Source organism: Bubalus kerabau, chromosome 1, assembly GCF_029407905.1.
Source record: "Bubalus kerabau isolate K-KA32 ecotype Philippines breed swamp buffalo chromosome 1, PCC_UOA_SB_1v2, whole genome shotgun sequence".
NCBI lineage: Eukaryota > Metazoa > Chordata > Mammalia > Artiodactyla > Bovidae > Bubalus > Bubalus kerabau.
In genome coordinates this window covers 171,809,510-171,835,430 of record NC_073624.1, presented here as the reverse complement: position 1 = coordinate 171,835,430, position 25,921 = coordinate 171,809,510, and the positions used below count along the sequence as shown (strand labels likewise).

The window sequence follows — 25,921 nt, the reverse complement described above, 5'->3', positions numbered from 1 at the left end:
TCGAAAGGAAAAGCGCTAGGGTTCTCCTGTACGCACGCGCAGTTTTGCCCGGTGGCCTGGCGGCGGCGGCGCTAGGTATCCTGCACTAGGTTCTCCTCTTACCTTCTGTAGGGTCCGCCGCTTCCCCCGTCCCGGCGAGCACAGGTACAGACTGCCTTTGAGAGTGGGCCCGGGGTGTTAGGCTCCTACAGTAGGGGGCAGACAGAGGGTCAGCCGCGGCGAGTCCCAGCTTCGGGCGTCCGAGCCCGGGCGGCCTTGGCAGGTGAACGCGGCCGGAGGAGGGGGCGTTGCCCCGGCAAGGCCCCTCGACGGACGGCGCGGCTCAGTCTGGGCCAGGCTCCCAGAAAGGTGTCCCTCGAGAAGAGATTGCAAGGAGCTGTGTCTCATTTCGGGATTCGTCAGCCCTGAGGCGGTTTTCAGCTTTTACCGTTTGTTGGTATTTTCCCCCTATAGTTAAAACTCAATGTTTATCCTTTTTGCCAACCTTGTATTTTGGCATTGTTCTTCTAGGGTGAAAATCCTAAGTGACTTAACTGTTTCCTTTTGTGTTTAATTTTGTCCACTTGCTAAGTTACGTCCCTTTCCTCTAAATGTTAAATTCATTTCTAGCCAACGAAGGTATTTTTTATGTCTTGTACTTTTAGGAGGCTGGGGGTATGGAAGGTGGATCGGTAACGTTTCCTTCTACAGTTAAGGATGTTTGATAACTTTCTTCACAAAGGAAACACAACGTCCAAGAGGAAGAGAAGAGGACTAATTTTTGGTTGGCTGTTTCTGAAAAGGACACCAATTCTTAAAATGACATTTGAAGAATTATTATAATCCTAATTACTATAGCTCAAAATACCTAAATGCAGGTGTGAAGAATATTTGTCATGTCTCATCAGTTTAATGTCTCTGTGAGCCCGGTGAGACTGCTGTTTACAGTGTTAATTTGTATCAGGTGGTTCTAATACCTTCATTTGATTCATCTTTATTCATGAATCATTGGCTGAAAGGTTGCAGGCTCAGGGACTGGAAGTCTGCTCACTGTGCACTCCTGGTTTTGGTGGTCAAGCACAGGTCCCCTCCAACTCAGAAATGCTTGGGCTTCCAGGTTTCCTTTGGTTTCTACAGGGTGCTCAGCCTGTGGAGACTTCTTAGCCTGGTCTAACCCTAATGAGGAGGGGAGTGCAGATAGAATGGAAAGACCTCACAGTTTCTTTTTCCCTTTTAGGTGCCCTCTCTAAAAGGAGCAGCAGGAGGGAGGGAGAAATGGCCACAAGGTTGCTGCCAGCCCAGGCTCTGGTGAGTGAAGGTTTCTTTCTTGAACTGCCTTCTGGGCTTAGAGGTTGGGGACATGCGTTATCTATTGTTGAGCTTTTCTAGGTAAGGAAGCCCACTGAGGGACCAGAATTGAGGAACTCCAAAAAGATGGTATTTCCCTTGCTGCAGGGCCAGCCTCTTTGTGAATTTTCCGCTTAACCAGTTAGTGCTTGTTGACTTGGAAATGAATGGGCCCACAGGCCCCATGCCAATGCCATGCCCAGAGCTTTGTGAAGGATCCAGGTTTGTTTTGCCCCATGGAGGGCAGAGACATAGGGAGTCAAATCTAGGAAATCAACTGAGAATTAATCTACTACAGTAATACCTGATCAGGGTCTGGGTGATTTTCTGAGAAGATCCTAGAAAGAAGACCTAGTGGTCAGAGATAACTTCCTACTATTGTGCAGTTTTATACATATGAGCAGTATTAGACTTATACAGATGTTGAAAGGAAAAGAAGTTACAATTTGGGCTGTGGTTTGGAGGAGGGGACAGATTCAGGGAAGTGAGACTTCCCTGAGGTGAGAAGCATCTGGTTCACAGTGATTTCTTCCTTTCTTTGCCCTTTCACTTGGGGAACAATAATTAAAAGCATAATCTCTTTCCAACCCAGAAAACCTTTCCACATCAGTAGAAGAGAAAAGAAAACACTTTTATTATTGAGTAAACATTACACCAGAATGTATTGTGTATCATTGGCAATCCACTAAAGAGATTGCAGAGACAGAAAGCTCACTTATATATAGCTAAGTGCATAACCCAGTTTTGCAGTTTGGAAATTTGTCAGGTGGCAAGTTAGGCCCATCTCCTCCTAGGAAATGGTGACCAGGTCCTTGAGGAAACAGTCCTGAATTGTGAGACTTATTTAGCCATTAAAAAGACTTACATACATTTGGTAAGGGAAATTCGGAAAGAAAAGGAAGGATGGGGTTGGAGTCTTCTCACTTATTTCTAACAGCCTTTTATTTTTAATTTGCCGTTGCCCTTACCAATCAAAGAACACCCTGGCCTTGTGACTGCCTTTCTGGATTTTAGGGATAAAGTGTGGAAGTATTTTTACCTCTAGAAATGTGTCCTAAGAAAATAAGCTTTTTTGTGATGTGCAGGGACACTCAATCCAGTATTTTTAGGGTTACAAAAATGGAAATAACCTAAATACCCACCAGTAGATTAGTTAAGTAAACCGTCTAGTAATCTATAGGTAATCTATACAGTGAGATATGTGGCAGCAAATAAAAAGTGTTGAGTGGGGTAAAGTTATCTGTGTAACATTTTATTTATATTTAAATTTAGAGCCATATTATCATGTAAAAAGTCTGAAAGAACACACAACAAGAAGTTAACAAACCTTGTATTTGATGGTAGGAAGTTAGATTACTGTTCCTTTTGCTTTTTTTGTCTGTACCATGTGGCATGCAGGACCTTAGTTCCCTGACCAGGGATGGAACCCATGCCCTCTGCAGTGGGAGCATAGAGTCTTAACCACTGGACTACCAGGGAAGTCCAACATTCCTTTTTCTTTTGCTTATTGATCATTCCTAATTTGCTTAAAGAAAAAAAAAAAAGATTCTTAATAATAAAAGAAAGGGACCACCAGTTTAAAACAGGTGACTTATGATGTACTGAAGCTGGAGATGTTCCCAAAGCCACATTCATGTGTCTGATGTACCGTGAGGCCAAACAAACCAAAACATCAGAGTTTGGAGTGGGAAAGGTTTATTGTAGGGCCAAGCAAGAAGAACAGATGGCTTGTATGCGAAAAACTCAACTCCCTGATGGTTTTCAGGGAAAAGTTTTTTTAGGCAAAATTTGAGATACGGGCTGCAGACTGTAAATTTCTTCTGACTGGTTGATAGTGAGGTAACAGGGCAGTGTTCCAGCACTGTTGTGCTCAGCCTTGGGTAACCATCCTCTACCTGGGTGGGGGCCTTAGTTCCTGCAGAAGAACTCAAAGATACGTTCTTATGTATGTCCCTTGAGTAGGATCCAGGACCCTGCTTTTTGGCTGCATTGTTGTTTCTTGACTGCTGTTCCTTTGTTTCTGCATTCCCTCAACCCCTTATTAGCAACTGTTTGAATATGCCCCTTGGTATTCAGGAAGGTCTAGGAGGTTGAAGCCCTTTTCCTACAAACAAGAAATGGAGAACATGGAAAGGCTTTATGTATATAGGAGACTCCTGCTTGGTTTCAGAGAGAAGTAGAACAAAGGCTTCTGGGATGGGGAGAGCGTCCCAACTGCAGCCTTGTCACCTGGCTCTTCAAAGATTGTACAGCCTACCATGCTGGGCCTGCTTCTGGGAAAGCCACGCCTGGGGCCTTCTCAAAGCCTCCTTCACTGTGACTGGCAACATCCTTTCATCCGAGACAGAGGTGGTCCAAGGTGACCACAGAATCCAAGCACACCTGTTGCTCCCTGAGTGAGTGTACTGGAGGCTCCTTCTAAAACCCAGTTCTCATGTGTCACCTGTAAAATGAGTTTGGTCTAGGTGATTGTTGTACCTTTCTATGCCTAGAGTTCTGTGTTTCCCTCATTCTGATTTTATTCCATGACTTCAAGTGTTTTACGTTGTTTGGCTGCTGAATTTCATTTTGCTGGGAGCACAATGCTTCCCTGACAGTAGGTAGGTGACAGAGATGTATGTGCTTAGTACAGGAGGGGTGGTCAGGAAGTATTCAGCTTGAAACTGCTCAGAACCTAGAATGATGACAGGGTTGCTGCTCAGTCATCCCACTGGGGATATGGTCCTGGGTGAGCAGGAATGGGTTTCTGTTACAGGTGTCTGTGACATTCAGGGATGTGGCTGTGTTCTTCAGCCGGGACGAGTGGCTGTGCCTAGACTCTGCGCAGAGAACCTTGTACCAGGAGGTGATGCTGGAGAACTACAGCACCCTGTTCTCTCTGGGTAAGGACATTTCCTTGTGATGTAGAATCTGCTGGGGGAGCACCTTGGTGCCCTCTCCGAGGAGGGTATGGCCAGACTCAGCCCACAGGTAGACTCAGAAAGCAGCGGTTGCTGTTGCCCTCAGCTGCAGGGACAAGTCTCAGCTTGGTACAGTTGGTGATGGGCATCCTCTCTGTACTCTTCCTGTCTTCTGCCCCCTGGACTCTGTCCCTCTGGGTCTTACAGGAGGTTCCAGCTTAGAGGAATGTACAACCAGAGCCCTGACTTTCTTCCCGAGACCACCTTCTGGCCCTCCTTTGGGAGCCCGGTTTTAAGCCCTTCTCAGAACAAATCTATTTACTCTCAACTGTCCTTTGCCCCAGACTCTGGGGCTGGATCTGAGTGAGTGACTGGCCACTCATGTCTGCACCATGGATTCATTCTCTTTCTTGCTCATGAACAGGGATTCTGTTTTCCAAACCAAAAGTTATCCTCCGGTTAGAACAAGGGGAAGACCCCTGGATGGTGGAAAATGGAGTTTCTCAAAGCACATATCTAGGTGAGTGACAGTAATTGGGAAATGGGCATAGCATTTCCGAGCTGCTTGGGCTTTGCTGATCAGTAAGGAGGAGATACTGGCCATGCTTGGGAGATACTGACCAAGACGCTCCTTGATGTGTCAGGATAGGTGGGAAATGCTGGGAAGGGCATATCCTCATATGATATGAGGGCATATCCTCAAAAGGGCATATCCTCGACCTTTTTGAGTACTTGGTATAGCAGGCTCAGAGGGAGAGTTGAATTCTTCCAATATGAGTTGTACTTTGTCATATGTCCTTTGTAATTTGAATGCAGAGCATGTAATGTGTAAAGGTTTGTGATTCATATCTTCTCCCTTTTTTCTTTTACTGGTTTGATTATTTTCTTAAATTATTTTCTCTTTATGATTTGAACAAACCTTTTATCACTACAATGCATTCCTCACTGTCCCATCTTGGGTCTTTGCTTTGACTTACCTGCAACTTTTTACACATGGTTTAGCTAAAAAACCAACATGATGCATGTATATTTATGTACTATGCAAGAGAGAGACAGCAAGGTTAGCAAAATGGTAACAGTTATTGAATTTAGGCAGAAGGTTTGCAGATTTTAACATAGCTTTCTCCTTACTCTTTTGGTGTGAAACAATTTTAAAATAACATGTTCCATCACTTCTCGGCCTATTGGCTAAGATCAAGGGTAGTATCTGTTCTTAACAGTTTAAAATAGTATGTTCCAGACCCTGGCTGCTAAAATGTATCTCTCAGTCTCTAAAATCCCTGTGGGTTGCTGAATCATAAGGTCTTGGTTTCTGTTGCATTGTAAATTTTGTCTTTGTTTCTGACACCAGAGGATGACTCACTCTTTTGAGTTTTGCTCCTTGTCAGGAATTTATTTATCCTGATGGCAAAAGATAGGTTTTCTGTGTCAGTTCAGTCTGTGTTTCTATTTATGAGTTCTGTCTTGAGATTTTTGCCTTTGGTTTGGCTAGAGTATTTCCTGACTAATGTTTCAGAAAGGTTCATGTATACTGTATTTGTACATGTCTAATATCAATTCTTTTCCCTCTCCTGTGGGAATTATGGTTTGTATCTAGAACTCTGGCATCAGTTTTTATTTCCTAGAAATTGTTCAGCCTTTGTTCCACTGTTTTGGGGTTGAGTATTGTTGACTGTAAGCCTCTCTTTCCCCCACCACCTCTTGTTTCCATTTAGAAAACCCTTTTCTCCTTTTTTTTTTTTGATATCCTTTTCATCTTGAAATTCACAAGTTTCATTAAGCTATATCAAGGAAGTTTTTTTTTTTTAATATTATTCAGCATTCATGGGGCCCACTGCTTTGAAGACCCAAGTCTTTTTTTCATTTCAGTGATTTTTTCTCTACCCACTTACTGACAAATATTCTGCCATATTCCATGGACAATTGGAGGCGCATGACTGTAAGAATAACAATATGAAACAGAAATTCAGTCACAGCTCTCAGAAATAAATATATCTGTTGGATGAGTTTCAAATTTGGTTGTGAGCTTTCTGATTGGCAAAGAAATTACTAATTTCAAATTGACTATATTCTTTTGTAAGATTTTAAAAAGTAATTATTTTTAATTTATTTGAGGTGTACATGGTATTAAAAAGTGAGAAACAGAAAAACAAAAGGAAAGATTGATTTGAAATTTTACCAGCCATACTGAGTCATTGTTAATATTTTACAATTCTTTCAAACTATGAATATTTGAGTGTGTTTGTATATGAGAAAGACACACACACAGAGAAACAGATTGATTGTACATATTGTTCTTGAGCTTGTTTTTAGTTATAAATGGTCAGTTATTTAGCCATCATTGAATAGAGGTCTGCCTCATTGAAAGAACTCTACTATATTGTTAAGCCATATTTTATTAAACAGTCTTCCTTTTGGAAATTTTAGTTTCCCATTTTTCGCTATTAATATTGTTATCATTGCTGTCATGGCTATGGAATATATAAAAGTAAAAAGAAGGGGGAAAGTTCCAAATAATTATAGCACACAGGCACAAGTCAGTCAGTTCAGTCTCTCAGTTGTGTCTGACTCTTTGTGACCCCATGAACCACAGGACGCCAGGCCTCCCTGTCCATCACCAACTCCCGGAGTTTACCCAAACTCATGTCCACTGAATTGGTGAGATCATCCAACCATCTCATCCTCTGTTGTCCCCTTCTCCTCCTGCCCTCAATCTTTCCCAGCATCAGGGTCTTTTCCAGTGAGTCAGCTCTTCGCATCAGGTGGCCAAAGTATTGGAGTTTCAGCTTCAACATCAACCCTTCCAATGAAAACCCAGGGCTGATCTCCTTTAGGATGGACTGGTTGGATCTCCTTGCAGTCCAAGGGACTCTCAAGAGTCTTCTCCAACACCACAGTTCAAAAGCATCAGTTCTTCTGCACTCAGTTTTCTTTATAGTCCAACTTTCACATCCATACATGCATGACTACTGGAAAAACCATAGCCTTGACTAAATGAACATTTGTTGACAAAGTAATGTCTCTGCTTTTTAATATGCTGTCTAATTTGGTCATAACTTTCCTTCCAAGGAGTAAGCGTCTTTTAATTTCCTAGCTGCAGTCACCATCTGCAGTGATTTTAGAGCCCCCCAAAATAAAGTCAGCCACTGTTTCCCCATCTATTTGCCGTGAAGTGATGGGACTAGATGCCATGGTCTGTTTTCTGAATGTTGAGCTTTAAGCCAACTTTTTCACTTTCCTCTTTCACTTTCATCAAGAGGCTTTTTAGTTCTTCTTCGCTTTCTGCCATAAAGGTGGTGTCATCTGCTTATCTGAGGTTATTGATATTTCTCCCGGCAATCTTGATTCCAGCTTGTGCTTCCTCCAGCCCAGCGTTTCTCATGATGTACTCTGCATGTAAGTTAAATAAGCAGGGTGACAATATACAGCCTTGAGGTACTCCTTTTCCTATTTGGAACCAGTCTGTTGTTCCATGTCCAGTTCTAACTGTTGCTTCCTGACCTGCATACAGGTTTCTCAAGAGGCAGGACAGGTGGTCTGGTATTCCCATCTCTTTAAGAATTTTCCACAGTTTATTGTGATCCACATAGTCAAAGGCTTTGGCATAGTCAATAAAGCAGAAATAGATGTTTTTCTGGAGCTCTCTTGTTTTTTTGATGATCCATTGGATGTTGGCACTTTGATCTCTGGTCCTCTGCCTTTTCTAAAACCAGCTTCAACAGCTGGAAGTTCACAGTTCATGTATTGCTGAAGCCTGGCTTGGAGAATTTTGAGCATTATTTTACTAGCGTGTGAGATGAGTGCAATTGTCTAGTAGTTTGAGCATTCTTTGGCATTGCCTTTCTTTGGGATTGGAATGAAAACTGACCTTTTCCAGTTCTGTGGCCACTGCTGAGTTTTCCAAATTTGGTGGCATATTGAGTGCAGCACTTTCACAGCATCATCTTTCAGGATTTGAAATAGCTCAACTGGAATTCCATCACCTCCACTAACTGTTTGCAGTGATGCTTTTTAAGGCCCACTTGACTTCATATTCCAGGATGTCTGGCTCTAGGTCAGTGATCACACCATCGTGATTATCTGGGTCGTGAAGATCTTTTTTGTACAGTTCTTCTGTGTATTCTTGCCACCTCTTCTTAATATCTTCTGCTTCTGTTAGGTCCATACCATCTTTATCGAGCCCATCTTTGCATGAAATGTTCCTTTGGTATCTCTAATTTTCTTGAAGAGATCTTTAGTCTTTCCCATTCTATTGTTTTCCTCTATTTCTTTGCATTGATCACTGAGGAAGGCTTTCTTATCTCTCCTTGCTCTTCTTTGGAACTCTGCATTCAAATGGGTATATCTTTCCTTTTCTCCTTTGCTTTTCGCTTCTCTTCTTTTCACAGCTATTTGTAAGGCCTTCTCAGATGGCCATTTTGCTTTTTTACATTTCTTTTCTTGGGGATGATCTTGGTTCCTGTCTCTTGTACAATGTCACGAACCTCAGTCCATAGTTCATCAGGCACTCTGTCAGATCTATTCCCTTAAATCTATTTCTCACTTCCACTGTATAATCATAAGGGATTTGATTTAGATCATACCTGAATGGTCTAGTGGTTTGCCTACTTTCTTCAATTTAAGTCTGAATTTGGCAATAAGGAGTTCATGATCTGAGCCACAGTCAGCTCGTGGTCTTGTTTTGCTGACTGTATAGAGCTTCTCCATCTTTGGCTGCAAAGAATATAATCAGTCTGATTTTGGTTTTGACCATCTGGTGATGTCCATGGGTAGAATCTTCTGTTGTGTTGTTGGACAAGGGTGTTTGCTATGACCAATGCGTTCTCTTGGAAAAACTCTATTAGCCTTTGCCCTGCTTCATTCTGTACTCGAAGGCCAAATTTGCCTGTTAGTCCAGGTGTTTCTTGACTTCCTTCTTTTGCATTCCAGTCCCCCGTAATGAAAAAGACATCTCTTTTGGGTGTTAGTTCTAAAAGGTCTTGTAGGTCTTCATAGAACCGCTCAACTTCAGCTTCTTCAGTGTTACTGGTTGGGGTTATAGACTTGGATTACCATGATACTGAATGGTTTTCCTTGGAAACGAACAGAGATCATTCTGTCGTTTTTGAGATTGCATCCAAGAACTGCATTTCAGACTCTTTTGTTGACTATGATGGCTACTCCATTTTTTTCTAAGGGATTCCCGCCTACAGTAATAGATGTAATGGTCATCTGAGTTAAATTCACCCATTCCAGTCCATCTTAGTTCGGTGATTCCTAGAATGTCGACGTTCACTCTTGCCATCTCGTGTTTGACCACTTCCAATTTGCCTTGATTCATGGACCTAACATTCCAGGTTCCTATGCAATATTGCTCTTTACAGCATCAGACCTTGCTTCTATCACCAGTCACATCCACAACCGGGTGTGTTTTTGCTTTGGCTCCATCCCTTCATTCTTTCTGGAGTTATTTCTCCAGTGATCTCCAGTAGCATACTGAGCATGTACTGATCTGGGGAGTTCATCTTTCAGTGTCCTATCTTTTTGTCTTTTCATATTGTTCTTGGGGTTCTCAAGGCAAGAATTATGATTAAAAAGATTTATTGAAAAACTACTCAATTTCAGTATAAATCAGAGAAATTCAAAGTAAAGCAATATCATTTTTCCCTTTAATAGGGAATATTACAAAAGGTTAAGAAATACACATTCAGTGTTTTGCTACTGTTCTGAGAAGTAAGCAATATCTTTAGTGGGATTTTGATTGAAGTATTTCTGGTTTTATTCACAGAAATCCCAGGCTTAAGAATTTTTCTTGAGAAAATAATTCCATAATTGTGCAGAGCTGCAAAGATAGTGTAAAGGAATGTTTGTTTTAACATGAGGCATTACTCGAAGTAAAGAAAGTTAAATGATTTAGACAGGGATTTATTAAATGTGACATATTCATGTACTGGAATATTCTGTAGCCATCAAAATGATATCAGCCTACTGTCATTCACATGGAGAGAAGTTCATGATTTTTATCCCCAAACTTTAAAGTTTTATTTTGTATTGGAGTATAACCAATTAACAATGTTGTGGTAGTTTTAGGTGAACCGAGAAGGGACTCAGCCATACATATACATGTATCCATTCTCCCCCAAACTCCTCTCCCATCCAGGCTGGCACACAACGTTAAACAGAGTTCCATGTACTATAGATCCTTGCTGAATATCCGTTTTGAATATAGCAGTGTGTATGTGACCTTCCCAAAGTCCCTAACTATCCCTTCCCACTGGCAACCATAAGTTCCTTTTTCTAAGTCTGTGAGTCTCTCTGTTTTGTATGTAAATTCATTTGTATCATTTCTTTTTAGATTCCACATATAAGGAAGGTCATATGATATTTCTTTCTCTGACTTAACGTCACTCAGTATGACACTGTAGGTCTGTCCACATTGCTGCAAATGGCAAGATTTCGTTCTTTTTAATGGCTGAGTAATATTTTATTGTATATATGTACCACACAATAATTTTTTTTAAGTGAAGTGGTGCAGGGAGGTTAGTTTCAACCCCCTTTAATTTCTTAAGTAAAAGTGTTTTCTTTATATATAGAAAAATTCTGGTGAGCTAAATTCCACAGTTAGCAGTGATTGATTATATTTGCATGATGTGTTTATGGGTAAACTACATTTTCATTTTAATAGTTTTCTGGAATTTCTTAATTTTTCTTACAATGATTATACATTTCCTTTTTATATAAGAATATTAAAGCTCTATTATAAAATACATTCATTCCTTTTGAATCAGTAACCCCATTCTTGAATAGTAATCTAAGTGATAAAAATGGTAGACAAAATCATTTTCAAAAATGTACTCTCCCAATGTTCCCTGTATCACTATATAGCCCGCATCTCCATTGGATTCCCCAAGCCAGAGTGTTAGTTGCTCAGCTGTGTTTGACTGTTTGCTACCCCTTGGACTGTAGCCCACCAGCCTCTTCTGTTAATGGAATCCTCCAGGCAAGAATAGTGGAGATCCCTTCTCCAGGGGATCTTTCTGACCCAGGGATTGAACCTGAGTCTCTTGCATTGCGGGCAGAGTCTTTACCATCTGAGCCACCAGGGAAACCCCAAGCCAAAGGCTAGGCATTATTGTTGAGTCCTCTCACTTATTCTGTACTCCTTATCACAGGTGAACATACCTGTCATCTCTGCTTTTAAAATACCCCCGTGTGCCTGCTTCTGTTCCCATGCCAGTGCAGACTGCCGTAACCTTCATCCAGGAAGACTCGCAGCCTCCTCATGGGCAGCCCTGACCTGTCTTTTTTTCCTTTTCCTCTTTTCCCCCAATTACAGTCCATTTGTCACACAACTCCATAGTTTTCCTTTTTAAACAAAACTATCATGTTCTTCCAACCCCGCAGTGATCCTTAGAAGAAATTCCAAATACTGCCCTATATTTTACAAGACCTTGCATGATGTGACCCCCTGCCCATCTCATTTCCTCCTCTTGTAGCACTCTCCCCCGTTTCCCTCTTGCTTAGGCCACACCAGTTCTTTATATTCTGTAAACACACAGAGCTTTTTCCTGCCTTATGGCCTTTGTAATTGTTCTTACCCAATTTTTACATGGACAACTCTTTATGTTATTTAAATCTTTAATTTTATTTCCTCACCATAGTTTGAAATATCAAGTTGTACACATCACCTTGTTTTTGTTTATTTTCTCACAATCGTCATCACTCCCAGTACTTTATTTGGTTACTTGGTCATTGTCAATATTGGCTATTAGAATGTAAACCCTGTGAAAATGCGACTCTTATCTGGCATGTTCTCTATAACCCTGAGTCTTGACCTTTGCGTGGTACATAGTGGATAATAAGTAGCTACTGTCAGTGAAATGTATTACATTATTCATAGCACTCAAGGGAGTCCCGAAACTTCACTAGTTGAGGCTGTGTTTCAAAGAGACTTTTAGAGGCAGTGCTTCTCCCACTTGTTTATAGCCCCTCTGCAATTTTCTCTTGGTTTTGGCTTGAGTGTACTGGTGGCTGACCTGAAAGATGAAGCTGAATGGTACACAACCTGCTGTACGCAGATATACTGTACACCCTGCTGACCTCTGCTTTGTTACTAGGTCAGGCCTGGGTCCTTTACTGGAAGAGCTGCCGTCTCAGTTCCTCAGCCCACCCACATATAGTTTTCTTCAGACTTTTCCCCACCCAGGTAGATCTTCCATTCTGCTGCTTTTTCTTGCTCTTCTTTTTCTCACCCTTTTCTCAGTTCAGTTCAGTTGCTCAGTCGTGTCTGACTCTTTGCGACCCCATGGACTATAGCATGCCAGGTTTCCCTGGCCATCATCAACTCCTGGAGCTTACTCAAATTCATGTCCCTCAAGTTGGTGATGCCATCCAACCATCTCATCCTATGCCATCCCCTTCACCTGCCTTTAATCATTCCCAGCTTCAGGGTCTTTTCCAGTGAGTCAGTTCTTCGCATCAAGTGGCCAAAGTATTGGAGTTTCAGCTTCAGCATCAGTCCTTCCAATGAATATTCAAGACTGATTTCCTTTAGGATGGACTGGTTGGATCTCTTTGCAGTCCAGGGGACTCTCAAGAGTCTTCTCCAACACCACAGTTCAAAAGCATCAATTTTTTGGTGCTTAGATTTCTTTATGGTCCAGCTCTCACGTCCAAACCTGACTACTGGAAAAACCATAGCTTTGACTAGATGGACATTTGTCAGCAAAGAGATGTCTTTGCTTTTTAATACACTGTTTAGGTTTGTCATAGCTTTTGTTCCAAGGAGCAAGCATCTTTTCATTTCATGGCTGCAATCACCATTTGCAGTGATTTTGGAGCCCAAAAAACTAAAGTCTGTCACTGGTTCCGTTGTTTCCCCATCTATTTGCCATGAAGTGATAGGACTGGATGCCATAATCTTGGTTTTTTTGAATGTTGAGTTTTAAGCCAGCTTTATTACTCTCCTTTTCCACTTTCATCAAGAGGCCCTTTACTTCGTCTTTGCTTTCTGCCATAAGGGTGGTGTCATCTGCATATCTGAGGTTATTGATATTTCTCCCAGCAATCTTGATTCCAGCTTGTGCTTCAGCCAGCCCAGCATTTTGCTTGATGTACTCTGCATATAAGTTAAATAAGCAGGGTGACAATATATAGCCTTGATGTACTCCTTTCCTGATTTGGAACCAGTCTGTTGTTTCATGTCCATTTCTAACTGTTGCTTCTTGACCTGCATACAGATTTCTCAGGAGGCAGGTAAGGTGGTCTGGGATTCCCATCTTTTGAAGAATCTTCCACAGTCTGTTGTGATCCACACAGTCAAAGGCTTTGACATCATCAATAAAGCAAAGTAGATGTTTTTCTGAAATTCTCTTGCTTTTTCTATGATCCAGTAGATGTTGGCAATTTGATCTCTGGTTCCTCTGCCTTTTCTAAATCCAGCTTGAATATCTGAAAGTTCTTGGTTCACGTACTGTGGAGAATTTTGAGCATTACTTTGCTAGTGTGTGAAATGAGTGCAGTTGTGAAGTAGTTTGAACATCTTTGGCAACTACCTTTTCTAAGGACTCCATACATATAGTTGTTAGCCATCCTTGTATTTTTTGATGTTATTTTTCTTTATTCTCAGTGCAAGAGAGACTTACATGTTTCATTTATTTTAGGATGGGAGAGCTTGTTTGAAACCAGAATTTCTGAAGAAGAAAATCAGGAAGTAATGAATCAACTCTTAGGTGATGGTCTTTTTGACTTTAGGTTGGGAAAAATCTACATAAACGAGGAAACCTTAGAGAATCAACAAAGCAAAGAGAAGAGAGCTCTGAGGGAAGTCTTAGTTACCATCAAGAAAACATGCATGAAGGACAAGAGCTTTATAGGTATTGAGCTTGGGAAAAATCTTGATCTAAAATTATCAGTTATTAGAAAACGCAGAAGCGTTTGCAGAGGAAGGAAAGCTTGCTCGCAGCAGTGTTCAATTCTATGTAAACAGCTGGGCATCAGCACAGTGCGTAAGTGTTACAAGTGTAATACCTGCGGGAAAACCTTCCTCCACAGTTCTTCCCTGAGTAAGCATCAGAGAATCCATACGGGAGAGAAACTCTATAAATGTAAGGAATGTAGGAAAGCCTTTAGCCAAAGCTCGTCTCTAACTCAGCACCTGAGAGTTCATACTGGAGAGAAGCCTTACATATGTAGTGAATGCGGAAAAGCCTTCAGTTTCACTACATCTCTCATTGGACATCAGAGAATGCATACTGGAGAGAGACCCTATAAATGTAATGAATGTGGAAAAACATTTAAAGGTAGTTCATCCCTTAATAATCACCAGCGAATTCATACTGGAGAAAAGCCCTATAAGTGTAATGAATGTGGGAGAACCTTTAGCCAGTGCTCATCTCTTATTCAGCATCATAGAATTCATACTGGAGAGAAACCATATGAATGTAGTCAGTGTGGGAAAGCCTTTACTTCAATATCACGACTAAGTAGACACCACAGAATTCATACTGGAGAGAAACCTTTTAATTGTAATGAGTGTGGAAAGGTGTTTAGTTACCACTCAGCCCTTATTATACATCAGAGAATTCACACGGGTGAGAAACCCTATGCCTGTAAAGAATGCGGGAAAGCCTTTAGCCAAAGCTCAGCTCTTATACAACATCAAAGAATTCACACTGGAGAAAAACCCTACAAATGTAATGAATGTGGGAAAGCTTTCTCCTGGATTTCACGGCTTAATATACACAACAGAATCCATACTGGAGAGAAACCATATAACTGTAAGGAATGTGGAAAAGCTTTCAGTTCGCACTCAGCAGTTAATACTCATCGAAAGATTCATACCGGAGAGAAACCTTATAAATGTAATGACTGTGAAAAAGCTTTCAACCAAAGCTCAGCACTCATTCAGCACCAGAGAATTCATACTGGAGAGAAACCATATAATTGTAAAGTATGTGGGAAAGCCTTTAGACAAAGTTCATCCCTTATGACGCATATGAGAATTCATACAGGAGAAAAGCCCTATAAATGTAAAGAATGTGGGAAAGCTTTCAGTCAGAGCTCGTCTCTTACAAATCATCAGAGGACTCATACTGGAGAAAAACCATAAGTTAAATGCATGGGGAAAAACCTTCCAACTGAAGTTCATTCCTTACAAAATATCAAAGAATTCATTCTGGTGAGAAAATCATGAGTAGTTAATTGTGCATTAAACTTCAGGATTTAGACCTTGCCAAACATCAGAGACTTATGATGGAAGGTAACCTTAGAAATATTAGGAAAGCTTGTATAAAATGTTTATTCATACATTCTTAACTTATTACTGACTATAAAATAGAAAATTTATCAGATCAAAGGGTTGGTATTTTATTTTTTTCTAGTGATATGTGGTAACAGCCACCAGCTTTCACAGGCATCACTGGGAAGCTTGTTGATTAATGGAAAAGTGCAGCCATAAAATCCAGACTTTGGATTAGTCTAGGATTGTATATTTTTGAAACTGCATTTGAGTTTCAAAGCCAGTTGTACTAAGAAAAATGTATTAGAGATGAAATGTAAACAGATGACCTGGAACTACCTCACTGTCAGTAAAACTTGTTTTTTTAAGAGTTTAAAAGCAACTTCTGTACTTGGTGGTTGTTAAAACTTTTGAGTTATTTCTCCCGTGCTTCCTAAGCCATTCACCTGAAAATAAAATCACTCTGTAAACTGCTTTAAGTTTTGGGAGTGTTCTCCCTGACTACTTGTTCCAAATTCTGAATCAGATCTAAAGTTACTTTATTTCAAATCACAAAATACATGGTATTTCACTTGTTTTTCTCATAAATTGATTACCAGTGTTGTATTACCTTGAGAATTAAAGATAATTTAGACAACTACTGCTTTTGCAAGTTGATTTACTGATAAGAGTTGTTAAAAATTATCTTGCAATGTAAGCATAGGGAGCATGACTCTTGTTCGCCAGGCTGTGTGCCTGCTTCCTTGAGTTCTCTGGTTACCAGCCACCAGGAAGACCCAGGAACACATGGAACTCTGGTTGTCCTCCTGTTAGGTCAAGTGAACAAGGTAGTTTTCACGCTTATGTTTTACTTTCACCTCCATCAGGTGATGCTTGCTCCGTTTCACACTGTGAGGACCACTAGACAAAAGTTGAGGCTCTGCTCTAAGTTCAGATGCTTTTTCCTCCAAAAATTGGGCTGTGTCCTTTAACAAGTTATTGATCCCAGAAACCATTTCTACAATGTGAACAGTAATTTGAACAAGATAAAAACAAATCATACTAATATTGTTGAGCTTCACAGAGGCTAACATCTAATTTTGCCAATTTTATCAGGAGTAAGCAAGCACTTAAGAACCAGAATACTCATTTCATTGAAAAAACTGTTAGTTTTTTTCTATTTGCCAAGGTGCTTTAAAAAAAAAAAAACCTCCAAAACGGTTAGGAGTGGAGATTAAGTAAAGCAAAAATTAGTGAATTCAGTTTTGCCTCTTAGGACTAATCAGTCTCATTGTTTCAGACTGGTGAGGAACAAATTCTTCAGGGTCGTTTAGTATTCTGCTTGCAATGTCCCTTTTCATATAACCATTCTTTTAAATTCTCTGGTTACCTAAGGGAAGTTCCTAGGAAATACATAACTTTCCTAGGAAAGATAGAGCTTCTTAGTTTGGAGTGCTATACCAGAATACCAGAGACTGGATAGCTTATAAACAATGGAAATTTATTTCTCACAATTATGGCTGGGAAGTCTAAGATCAGGGCATCAACATGGTTGTGTTGTGGTTAAGATCCGCTTATTTCTGGTGCCTTCTTACCATGTCCTCATGGTGAGGGATCTCTCAGGGTCTCTTTTTTTAAGGGCACTGATCTATTCATGAGGGAGGGAGCCTCATGAGAGATACCTCCCAAGGCTCCACCTCCTAATAACATCACCTTTGGGGTTGGATTTCAACATGTATTTTGAGGGGACACAAACATTCAGACCATAGCATTCCATAAGTATCAATGACCTAAAATCATCAAAAATCACACACAATATTTTTAAGGTGAGGCCTATCAAACTTGCAGGTAATATTTATATCTTTAGCAGGATCCTTCAGAGGAGATTATCTGTAAGCTTGATGATTTCTAATATAACCCAGTACCAAAATCAGGCAAGGGAAATACAAGAAAGATTGCAGTCCAGTATCAGCCATCAACACATGTAAAAATCCTAAACAAGGCATAAGCAGATGGAGCCCAAAAGTACCTAGATATAGTACTAGTTTTACTGATAAGTACAGGTTATTCATGGAGATGCATGGGTTGTTTTAACATTAGGAAGCTTACAGATGCTATGTGCCATTTTAATATTAACAGAAATCCATAGGTTCATCTCAATAGATGCAAAAAAACAACCAAAATACTCAGCACCTACTTATGATTAAAAACTTTAACCAAGCAGCAGTAGGAAGGAAGTTTATAACTGGATAAAAAGCTATTTACCAAAAAACCTGCTGAAAAAAAAAATGGCAAAAGATTAGAAGTATTCATGACATGACAAGTATGGGGGAAAGAATAGACTACTCAATAATGGTTCTAAGAAGCATAAATGGTTCATCCACATAGAAAAAAAGCTATTTTTTTCTATGCCTACTCTCACCATATCAAGAGTTATATGCTAGGCAAAACTGACTTTTGGAAGAATATGTAAGCAATAACTTTATGACCACAAGATAAGGATTTTTTAAACAGGATACAAATAAGCTTTATAAAATGTTTATAATGTTTGCTCACATTGAAATAAGGAACTTGTGGTTATCAGAATATACCAAAAAGGAAAAGACACAAAACAGAATGAAATCTTTCTACAACATGCCCAGTATGTTTTCTGGAAAATCTGAATGATTTGTATGGATCAATTAAAAAGAAAAACCTAATAGAAAAAAAGCGATCTGAATACATGACTACTTATTTCATAGATGAGAAAAGAGAAATTTCTAAAAACATAAAAGGATATTTCATTGGGACCAATGTAAATTTGGACCATAGATATGATTTTATAAGTACAGATGAGCAAATATGTATTACAATACGGAGTTTTGGAATATATGTGAAATAACTGGGATTCATACCCTACTAGTGGGAGTATAAATCAATACAGATAATTGACATCTTACAAAGTCGAATATTTGCTTGCTGTAATACACTGGCACCTGTACATGCTAGATAAATGTTTGCATATGAGCACAAAGAACCATATATAAAGATACTTATACTGATCATAATAGCAAGTATTTGGAAGTAGTCTGAATGTCCATTAGTAGGAGAATGTATTCAGTAAACATCAATGAAAACCAATGAACCAAAGCTATATACAAAACACAGATGAATTTTAAAACATACTGAGTTCTAAAAAGTCATGGGAAACTACATTAGGGATAACATTTTTTGCAAAATTAAATTTATACTAAGTGATATGTGGAGAGGATCATAAAAACAAGTGATTGGATGAGATGGTATTTTAGTTACAATTAACCACCCAAACATAGAAGACTGCAAATAAGAAAAAGTATTTGAGGTCCTAAGTATTGCAATCAAGAGGCACAGATTCTAACAGCAACTCAAATGTGCTCCAAGGGGACTATTTACTTCCCAAGGGAAATAAAACGTTAGGGTTTATAAAAGCAACAGATAAGGCATTCCAGAGGTGTTATATAGATGTATTTTTACAGAAATATGGTGGCATTCAGTCACTTGTGGACAGCAAATTGTCTGCTAATCCATGATCTTTAACGAGTAAGGAAAGCAGGTTCTAGATGGTTTCAGGAACTTGTGACTGTGTCAAAAGTTTATATTGCATCTGCCTTAATGGCCTCTTGGCTCCTTTTTAGATCCCTTGAACATAAGTGACTCCATTTCATTGTTCATGGTCCACATTATCCATCACTGTGTAACAACTCTCGCCCAAATTTAACAGTTTAAAAAACAAATTATTTCTGTCTTGGTTTCATGTTTGGGCTCAGCTGGACAATTCTTACTTAGAGTGTCTTAATATGGTTGCATTCAAGTAGCAGGCGGGGCTAGAGGCACAACTGGGCTTGATACCCAAGACTGTCAGTTTTTGATGACTGTAGACTGGGAGCATGGTTGGATTTCTCCATGTAGATTGGGCTTCTCACAGAAAGGTAGCTAGTTTTGGAGAGGCTGTGTCCCTAGAGCAAGCATCCTGAGAGACCTAGGTAGAACCGCAAATCTTATAACTCAGTTTTGGAAGTCACAACATTAACTCACAGATTTGGTCCAGATTCAAGGCAAGAAAATTATACAAGGACATTAATACCAGGGAGCATGGTTCATTGGATGACCATATTTGGAAACTAGCTACCACAAAAACAGAAAATTCAGGATGATAATTAACTCTGTGAGGCAAGGAAATGACTTGGAGAGGATCCGAGAATTCCTCAGCTTGTTTGATGCCTGAAAGAGAGTCCCTCATCAAGAAGAGGCTGCCCAGGCCAGTCACAATGATGATCAATATGAAGACCAACGTGTATGTCAGTAAAAATAGTTAAATACAAATTTTTGGTCCAACTCTGCACTGAGTGAGAATAAAACAAAGATCTTCATGGCTGAAGAATTTAGATAAGCTGAACATATAGTTTAATATAAAGGAACAAATAGTTTAAAGTTTAAGATGTAATGACCTCAGATGTTGTACAAAGGGCAAGCTCAAGGTCATAGCATTCTTCAGTTCAGTTCAGTCGGTCAGTCATGTCCAACTCTTTGCGACCCCATGCACTGCCACATGCCAGTCTTTCTGTCCATCACCAACCCTGAAGCTTGCTCAAACTCATGTCCATCGAGTCGGTGATGCCATCAAAACATCTCAGCCTATGCCATCCCCTTCTTCTCCTGCCTTCAGTCTTTCCCAACATCGGGATCTTTTCCAATGAATCAGTTCTTTGCATCAGGTGGCCAGAGTATTGGAGTTTCAGCTTCAGTGTCAGTCCTTCCAATAAATATTCAGGACTTATTTCCTTTAGGATGGACTGGTTGGATCTCCTTGCAGTCTAAGGGACTCACAAGAGTCTTTTCCAACACCACAGTTCAAAAGCATCAATTCTTAGGTGCTCAGCTTTCTTATATAGTCGAACTCTCACATTCATACATGACTACTGGAGAAACCATAGCTTTGGCTAGATGGACCTTTGTCAGCAAAGTAATGTCTGCTGTTTAATATGCTGTCTAGTTTGGTCATAGCTTTTCTTCCAAGGAGCAAGCATCTTTTAATTTCATGGCTGCAGCCAGCATCTGCAGGGGTTTTGGAGCTCAAGAAACTAATGTATGTCACAGTTTCTATTGTTTCCCATTCTATTTTCCATGAAGTGATGGGACTGGATGCCTGATCTTAGTTTTCTGAATGTTGAGTTTTTTTTTTTAATTTTATTTTATTTTTAAACTTTACATAACTGTATTAGTTTTGCCAAATATCAAAATGAATCCGCCACAGGTATACATGTGTTCCCCATCCTGAACCCTCCTCCCTCCTCCCTCCCCATTCCATCCCTCTGGGTCGTCCCAGTGAATGTTGAGTTTTAAGCCAACTTTTTCACTCTCCTCTTTCACTTTCATCAAGAGGCTCTTTAATTCTTCTTTGCTTATTGCCATAAGGGTGGTGTCATCTGCATATCTGTGGTTATTGTTATTTCCCCCGGCAATCTTGATTCCAGCTTGTGTTCATCCAACCTGGCATTTCTCATGATGTACTCTGCATATAAGTTAAATAAGCAGGGTGACAATATAAGCCTTGACATAATCCTTTTCCAATTCTGACTAGTCTTTACCACGTCCAGTTCTAACTGTTGCTTCTTGACCTGCATACAGATTTCTTAGGAGGCAGGTCAGATGGTCTGGTATTCCCATCTCTTGAAGAATTTTCCACAGATGTTGTGATGCACACAGTCAAAGGCTTTGGTATAGTCAATAATGCAGGAGTAGATGTTTTTCTGGAACTGTCCTGCTTTTTCAGTGATAGAACAGATGTTGGCAATTTGATCTCTGGTTCCTCTGCCTTTTCGAAATCCAGCTTGAATATCTAGAAGTTCACAGTTCACGTATTGTTGAAGCCTGGCTTGAAGAATTTTGAGCATTACTTTGCTAGCGTGTGACATGAGTGCAATTGTGTGGTAGTTTGAACATTCTTTAGCATGCCTTTCTTTGGGATTGGAATGAAAACTGACCTTTTCCAGTTCTGTGGCCACTGCTGAGTTTTGCAAATTTGCTGGCATATTGAGTGCAGCACTTTCACAAGATCATCTTTTAGGATTTGAAATAACTGGAATTCCATCACCTTCACGAGCTTGGTTCATAGTGATGCTTCCCAAGGCCGACTTGACTTCACATTCCAGGAGGTCTGGCCCTAGGTGAGAGATCAAACCATTGTGGTTATCTGGGTCATGAAAATCTTTTTTGTATAGTTCTTCTGTGTATTCTTGCCACCTCTTCTTAATATCTTCTGCTTCTGTTAGGTCCATACCATTTCTGTCCTTTATTGTGCCCATCTTTGTGTGAAATGTTCCCTTGGTATCTCTACTTGCAGAGATCCCTAGTCTTTCCCATTCTGTTGTTTTCCTCTATTTCTTTGCATTGATCGCTGAGGAAGGCTTTCTTATCTCTTCTTGCTATTCTTTGGAACTCTGCATTCAAATGGGTATGTCTTTCCTTTTCTCCTTTGCTTTTCACTTCTCTTCTTTTCACAGCTATTTGTAAGGCCTCCCCAGACAGCCATTTTGTCTTTTGCATTTCTTTTTCTTGGGGATGGTCTTGATCCCTGTCTCCTATACAATGTCACGAACCTCCATCCATAGGTCATCAGGCAGTCTGTCTATCAGATCTAGGCCCTTAAATCTATTTCTCACTTCCACTGTATAATCATAAGGGATTTGATTTAGGTCATACCTGAATGGTCTAGTGGTTTTGCCTACTTTCTTCAATTTCAGTCTGAATTTGGCAATAAAGAGTTCATGATCTGAGCCACAGTCAGCTCCCGGTCTTATTTTTGCTGACTGTATAGAGCTTCTCCATCTTTGGCTGCAAAGAATATAATCAGTCTGATTTTGGTGTTGACCATCTGGTGATGTCCATGTGTAGAGTCTTCTCTTGTGTTGTTGGAAGAGGGTGTGTTCTCTTGGCAAAACTCTATTAGCCTTTGCCCTGCTTCATTCCGTATTCCAAGGCCAAATTTGCCTGTTACTCCAGGTGTTTCTTGACTTCCTACTTGTGCATTCCAGTCCCCTATAATGAAAAGGACATCTTTTTTGGGTGTTAGTTCTAAAAGGTCTTGTAGGTCTTCATAGAACTGTTCAACTTCAGCTTCTTCAGCGTTACTGGTTGGGGCATAGACTTGGATTACTGTGATATTGAATGGTTTTCCTTGGAAACGAACAGAGATTATTCTGTCGTTTTTGAGATTGCATCCAAGTACTGCATTTCGGACTCTTTTGCTGACCATGATGGCTACTCCATTTCTTCTAAGGGATTCCTGCCCGCAGTAGTAGATATAGTGGTCATCTGAGTTAAATTCACCCATTTCGGTCCATTTTAGTTTGCTGATTCCTAGAATGTCGACGTTCACTCTTGCCATCTCCTGTTTGACCACTTTCAATTTGCCTTCATTCATGGACCTAACATTCCAGGTTCCTATGCAATATTGCTCTTTACAGCATCAGACCTTGCTTCTATCGCCAGTCACATCCACAACTGGGTATTGTTTTTGCTTTGGCTCCATCCCTTCATTCTTTCTGGAGTTATTTCTCCATTGATCTCCAGTAGCATATTGCACCTACCGACCTGGGGAGTTCCTCTTTCAGTATCCTATCATTTTGCATTTTCATTCTTTTCATGGGGTTCTCAAGGCAAGAATACTGAAGTGGTTTGCCATTCCCTTCTCCAGTGGACCACATTCTGTCAGACCTCTCCACCATGACCCACCCCTCTTGGGTGGCCCCACAGGGCATGGCTTAGTTTCATTGAGTTAGACAAGGCTGTGGTCCATGTGAGAAATAGATTTAAGGGACTAGATCTGATAGATAGACTGCCTGATGAACTATGGACGAAGGTTCATGATATTGTACAGAAGACAGGGATCAAGACCATCCCCATGGAAAAGAAATGCAAAAAAGCAAAATGGCTGTCTGGGGAGGCCTTACTAATAGCTGTGAAAAGAAGAGAAGTGAAAAGCAAAGGAGAAAAGGAAGGACATAAGCATCTGAATGCAGAGGTCCAAAAAATAGCAAGGCGAGATAAGAAAGCCTTCCTCAGCGATTAATGCAAAGAAATAGAGGAAAATAACAGAACGAGAAAGACTAGAGATCTACCAAGGCAACATTTCATGCAAAGATGGGCTCAATAAAGGACAGAAATGGTATGGACCTAACAGAAACAGAAGATATTAAGAAGAGGTGGCAAGAATACACAGAAGAACTGTACAAAAAAGATCTTTACGACCCAGATAATCATGATGGTGTGATCACTCACCTAGAGCCAGACATCTTGGAGTGTGAAGTTAAGTGGGCCTTAGAAAACATCCGGAGAAGGCAATGGCAACCCACTCCAGTACTCTTGCCTGGAAAATCCCAGGGACAGCAGAGCCTGGTGGGCTGCCGTCTATGGGATCGCACAGAGTCGGACATGACTGAAGCAACTTAGCAGCAGTAGCAGCAGTAGACAACATCACTACCAACAAAGTTAGTGGAGGTGATGGAATTCCAGTGGAGCTATTTCAAATCCTGAAAGATGATGCTGTGAAAGTGCTGCACTCAATATGCCAGCAAATTTGGAAAACTCAGCAGTGGCCACAGGACTGGAAAAGGTCAGTTTTCATTCCAACCCCAAAGGAAGGCAATGCCAAAGAATGCTCAAACTACTGCACAATTGCACTCATGTCACATGCTAGCAAAGTAATGCTCAAAATTCTTCAAGCCAGGCTTCAACAATAAGTGAACCATGAACTTCCAGATGTTCAAGCTAGTTTTAAAAAAGGCAGAGGAACCAGAGATCAAATTGCCAACATCCTCTGGATCATTGAAAAAGCAAGAGAGTTCCAGAAAAACATCTATTTCTGCTTTATTGACTATGCCAAAGCCTTTGACTGTGTGGATCACAATAAACTGTGGAAAATTCTGAAAGAGATGGAAATACCAGACCACCTGACCTGCTTCTTGAGAAACTTGTATGCAGGTCAGGAAGCAACAATTAGAACTGGACATGAAACAACAGACTGGTTCCAAATAGGAAAAGGAGTATATTGTCAAGGCTGTATATTGTCACCTTGCTTATTTAACTTATATGCAGATTACATCATGAGAAGCACAAGCTGGAATCAAGATTGCTGGGAGAAATATCAATAATCTCAGAAATGCAGATGACACCACCCTTATGGCAGAAAGTGAAGAACTAAAGACCTCTTGATGAAAGTGAAAGTGAAAAAGTTGGCTTAAAGCTCAACATTCAGAAGACTAAGATCATGGCATCTGGTCCCATCACTTCATGGGAAATAGATGGGGAAACAGTGGAAACCGTGTCAGACTTTAGTTTTGGGGGCTCCAAAATCACTGCAGATGGTGATTGCAGCCATGAAATTAAAAGACGCTTACTCCTTGGAAGGAAAGTTATGACCAACCTAGGTAGCATATTGAAAAGCAGAGACATTACTTTGCCAACAAAGGTCCATCTAGTCAAGGCTATGGTTTTTCCAGCGGTCATGTATGGATGTGAGAGTTGGACTGTGAAGAAAGCTGAGCACCGAAGAATTGATGCTTTTAAACTGTGGTGTTGGAGAAGACTTGAGAGTCCCTTGGACTGCAAGGAGATCCAACCAGTCCATTCTAAAGGAGATCAGCCCTGTTCTTTGGAAGGAATGATGCTAAAGCTGAAACTCCAGTACTTTGGCCACCTCATGCGAAGAATTGACTCATTGGAAAAGACTCTGATGCTGGGAGGGATTGGGGGCAGGAGGAGAAGGGGATGACAGAGGATGAGATGGCTGGATGGCATCACTGACTCGATGGATGTGAGTCTGAGTGAACTCCGGGAGTTGGTGATGGACAGGGAGGCCTGGCGTGCTGCAATTCATGGGGTTGCCAAGAGTTGGACACGACTCAGCGACTGAACTGAACTGTAGTCCATGTGATTAGATTGACTAGTTTTCTGTGATTATGGTTTCAGTGTGTCTGCCCTCTGATGCCTCTTGCAACACCTACCGTCTTACTTGGGTTTCTCTTACCTTGGACATGGGGTATCTTTTCACAGCTGCTCCAGCAAAGCGCAGCTGCTGCTCCTTACTTTGGACAAGGGGTATCTCCTCATCACCGCCCCTCCTGACCTTGAACGTGGAGTAGCTCCTCTCGGCCCTCCTGTGCCCACGCAGCCACTGCTCCTTGGACATATATATTGATAGATTAATAATTATATATATATATATATAATGCATAACATATATGTATAATGTATTAATTTACATATATCATACATTAATTAATATTATGTTTATATATGTGAAGTCACTCAGTCATGTCCGACCCTTTGCGATCCCATGGACTGTAGTCTACCAGGCTTCTCTGTCCATGGGATTTTCCAGGCAAGAGTACTGGAGTGGGTTGCCATTTCCTTCTCCAATGTTTATATATAACACACAATTTATTAATTTATATAATATATACAATATATATAATAGATA

General features: G+C 40.5%; 1 protein-coding gene and 1 non-coding gene across 6 annotated transcripts; both read left to right on the top strand.

Annotated features, from left to right (window-relative positions):
• ZNF879 (zinc finger protein 879) lies at window positions 1-25,628 on the top strand. 5 transcript variants are annotated; one of them, XM_055539631.1, is made up of 5 exons: window positions 1-75; window positions 1,217-1,287; window positions 4,082-4,208; window positions 4,651-4,746; window positions 13,868-16,084. In XM_055539631.1, the coding sequence occupies exons 2-5, from the start codon at window positions 1,255-1,257 to the stop codon at window positions 15,313-15,315; spliced, it is 1,704 nt and encodes a 567-aa protein (XP_055395606.1). In that variant the 5' UTR covers window positions 1-75; window positions 1,217-1,254; the 3' UTR covers window positions 15,316-16,084. The 5 variants fall into 5 exon arrangements, with proteins under 5 accessions (XP_055395606.1, XP_055395633.1, XP_055395599.1 ...); XM_055539658.1 differs by lacking the exon at window positions 13,868-16,084 and adding an exon at window positions 25,495-25,628 and having other exon boundaries at window positions 13-144; XM_055539624.1 differs by having other exon boundaries at window positions 13-144.
• LOC129642424 (U2 spliceosomal RNA) lies at window positions 5,395-5,590 on the top strand. The gene has a single exon (XR_008709708.1). It is a non-coding gene; the product is annotated as a U2 spliceosomal RNA (small nuclear RNA).
• Window positions 25,629-25,921: the final 293 nt, after the last annotated feature.

Bases quoted from the DNA above. Each gene is read 5' to 3' on its own strand.
- ZNF879 (XM_055539631.1), top strand. From the start codon at position 1,255: ATGGCCACAAGGTTGCTGCCAGCCCAGGCTCTG. The intron at 1,288-4,081 runs GTGAGTGAAGGT...TTTCTGTTACAG, and splicing joins TGCTGCCAGCCCAGGCTCTG to GTGTCTGTGACATTCAGGGA. The intron at 4,747-13,867 runs GTGAGTGACAGT...CATTTATTTTAG, and splicing joins TTCTCAAAGCACATATCTAG to GATGGGAGAGCTTGTTTGAA.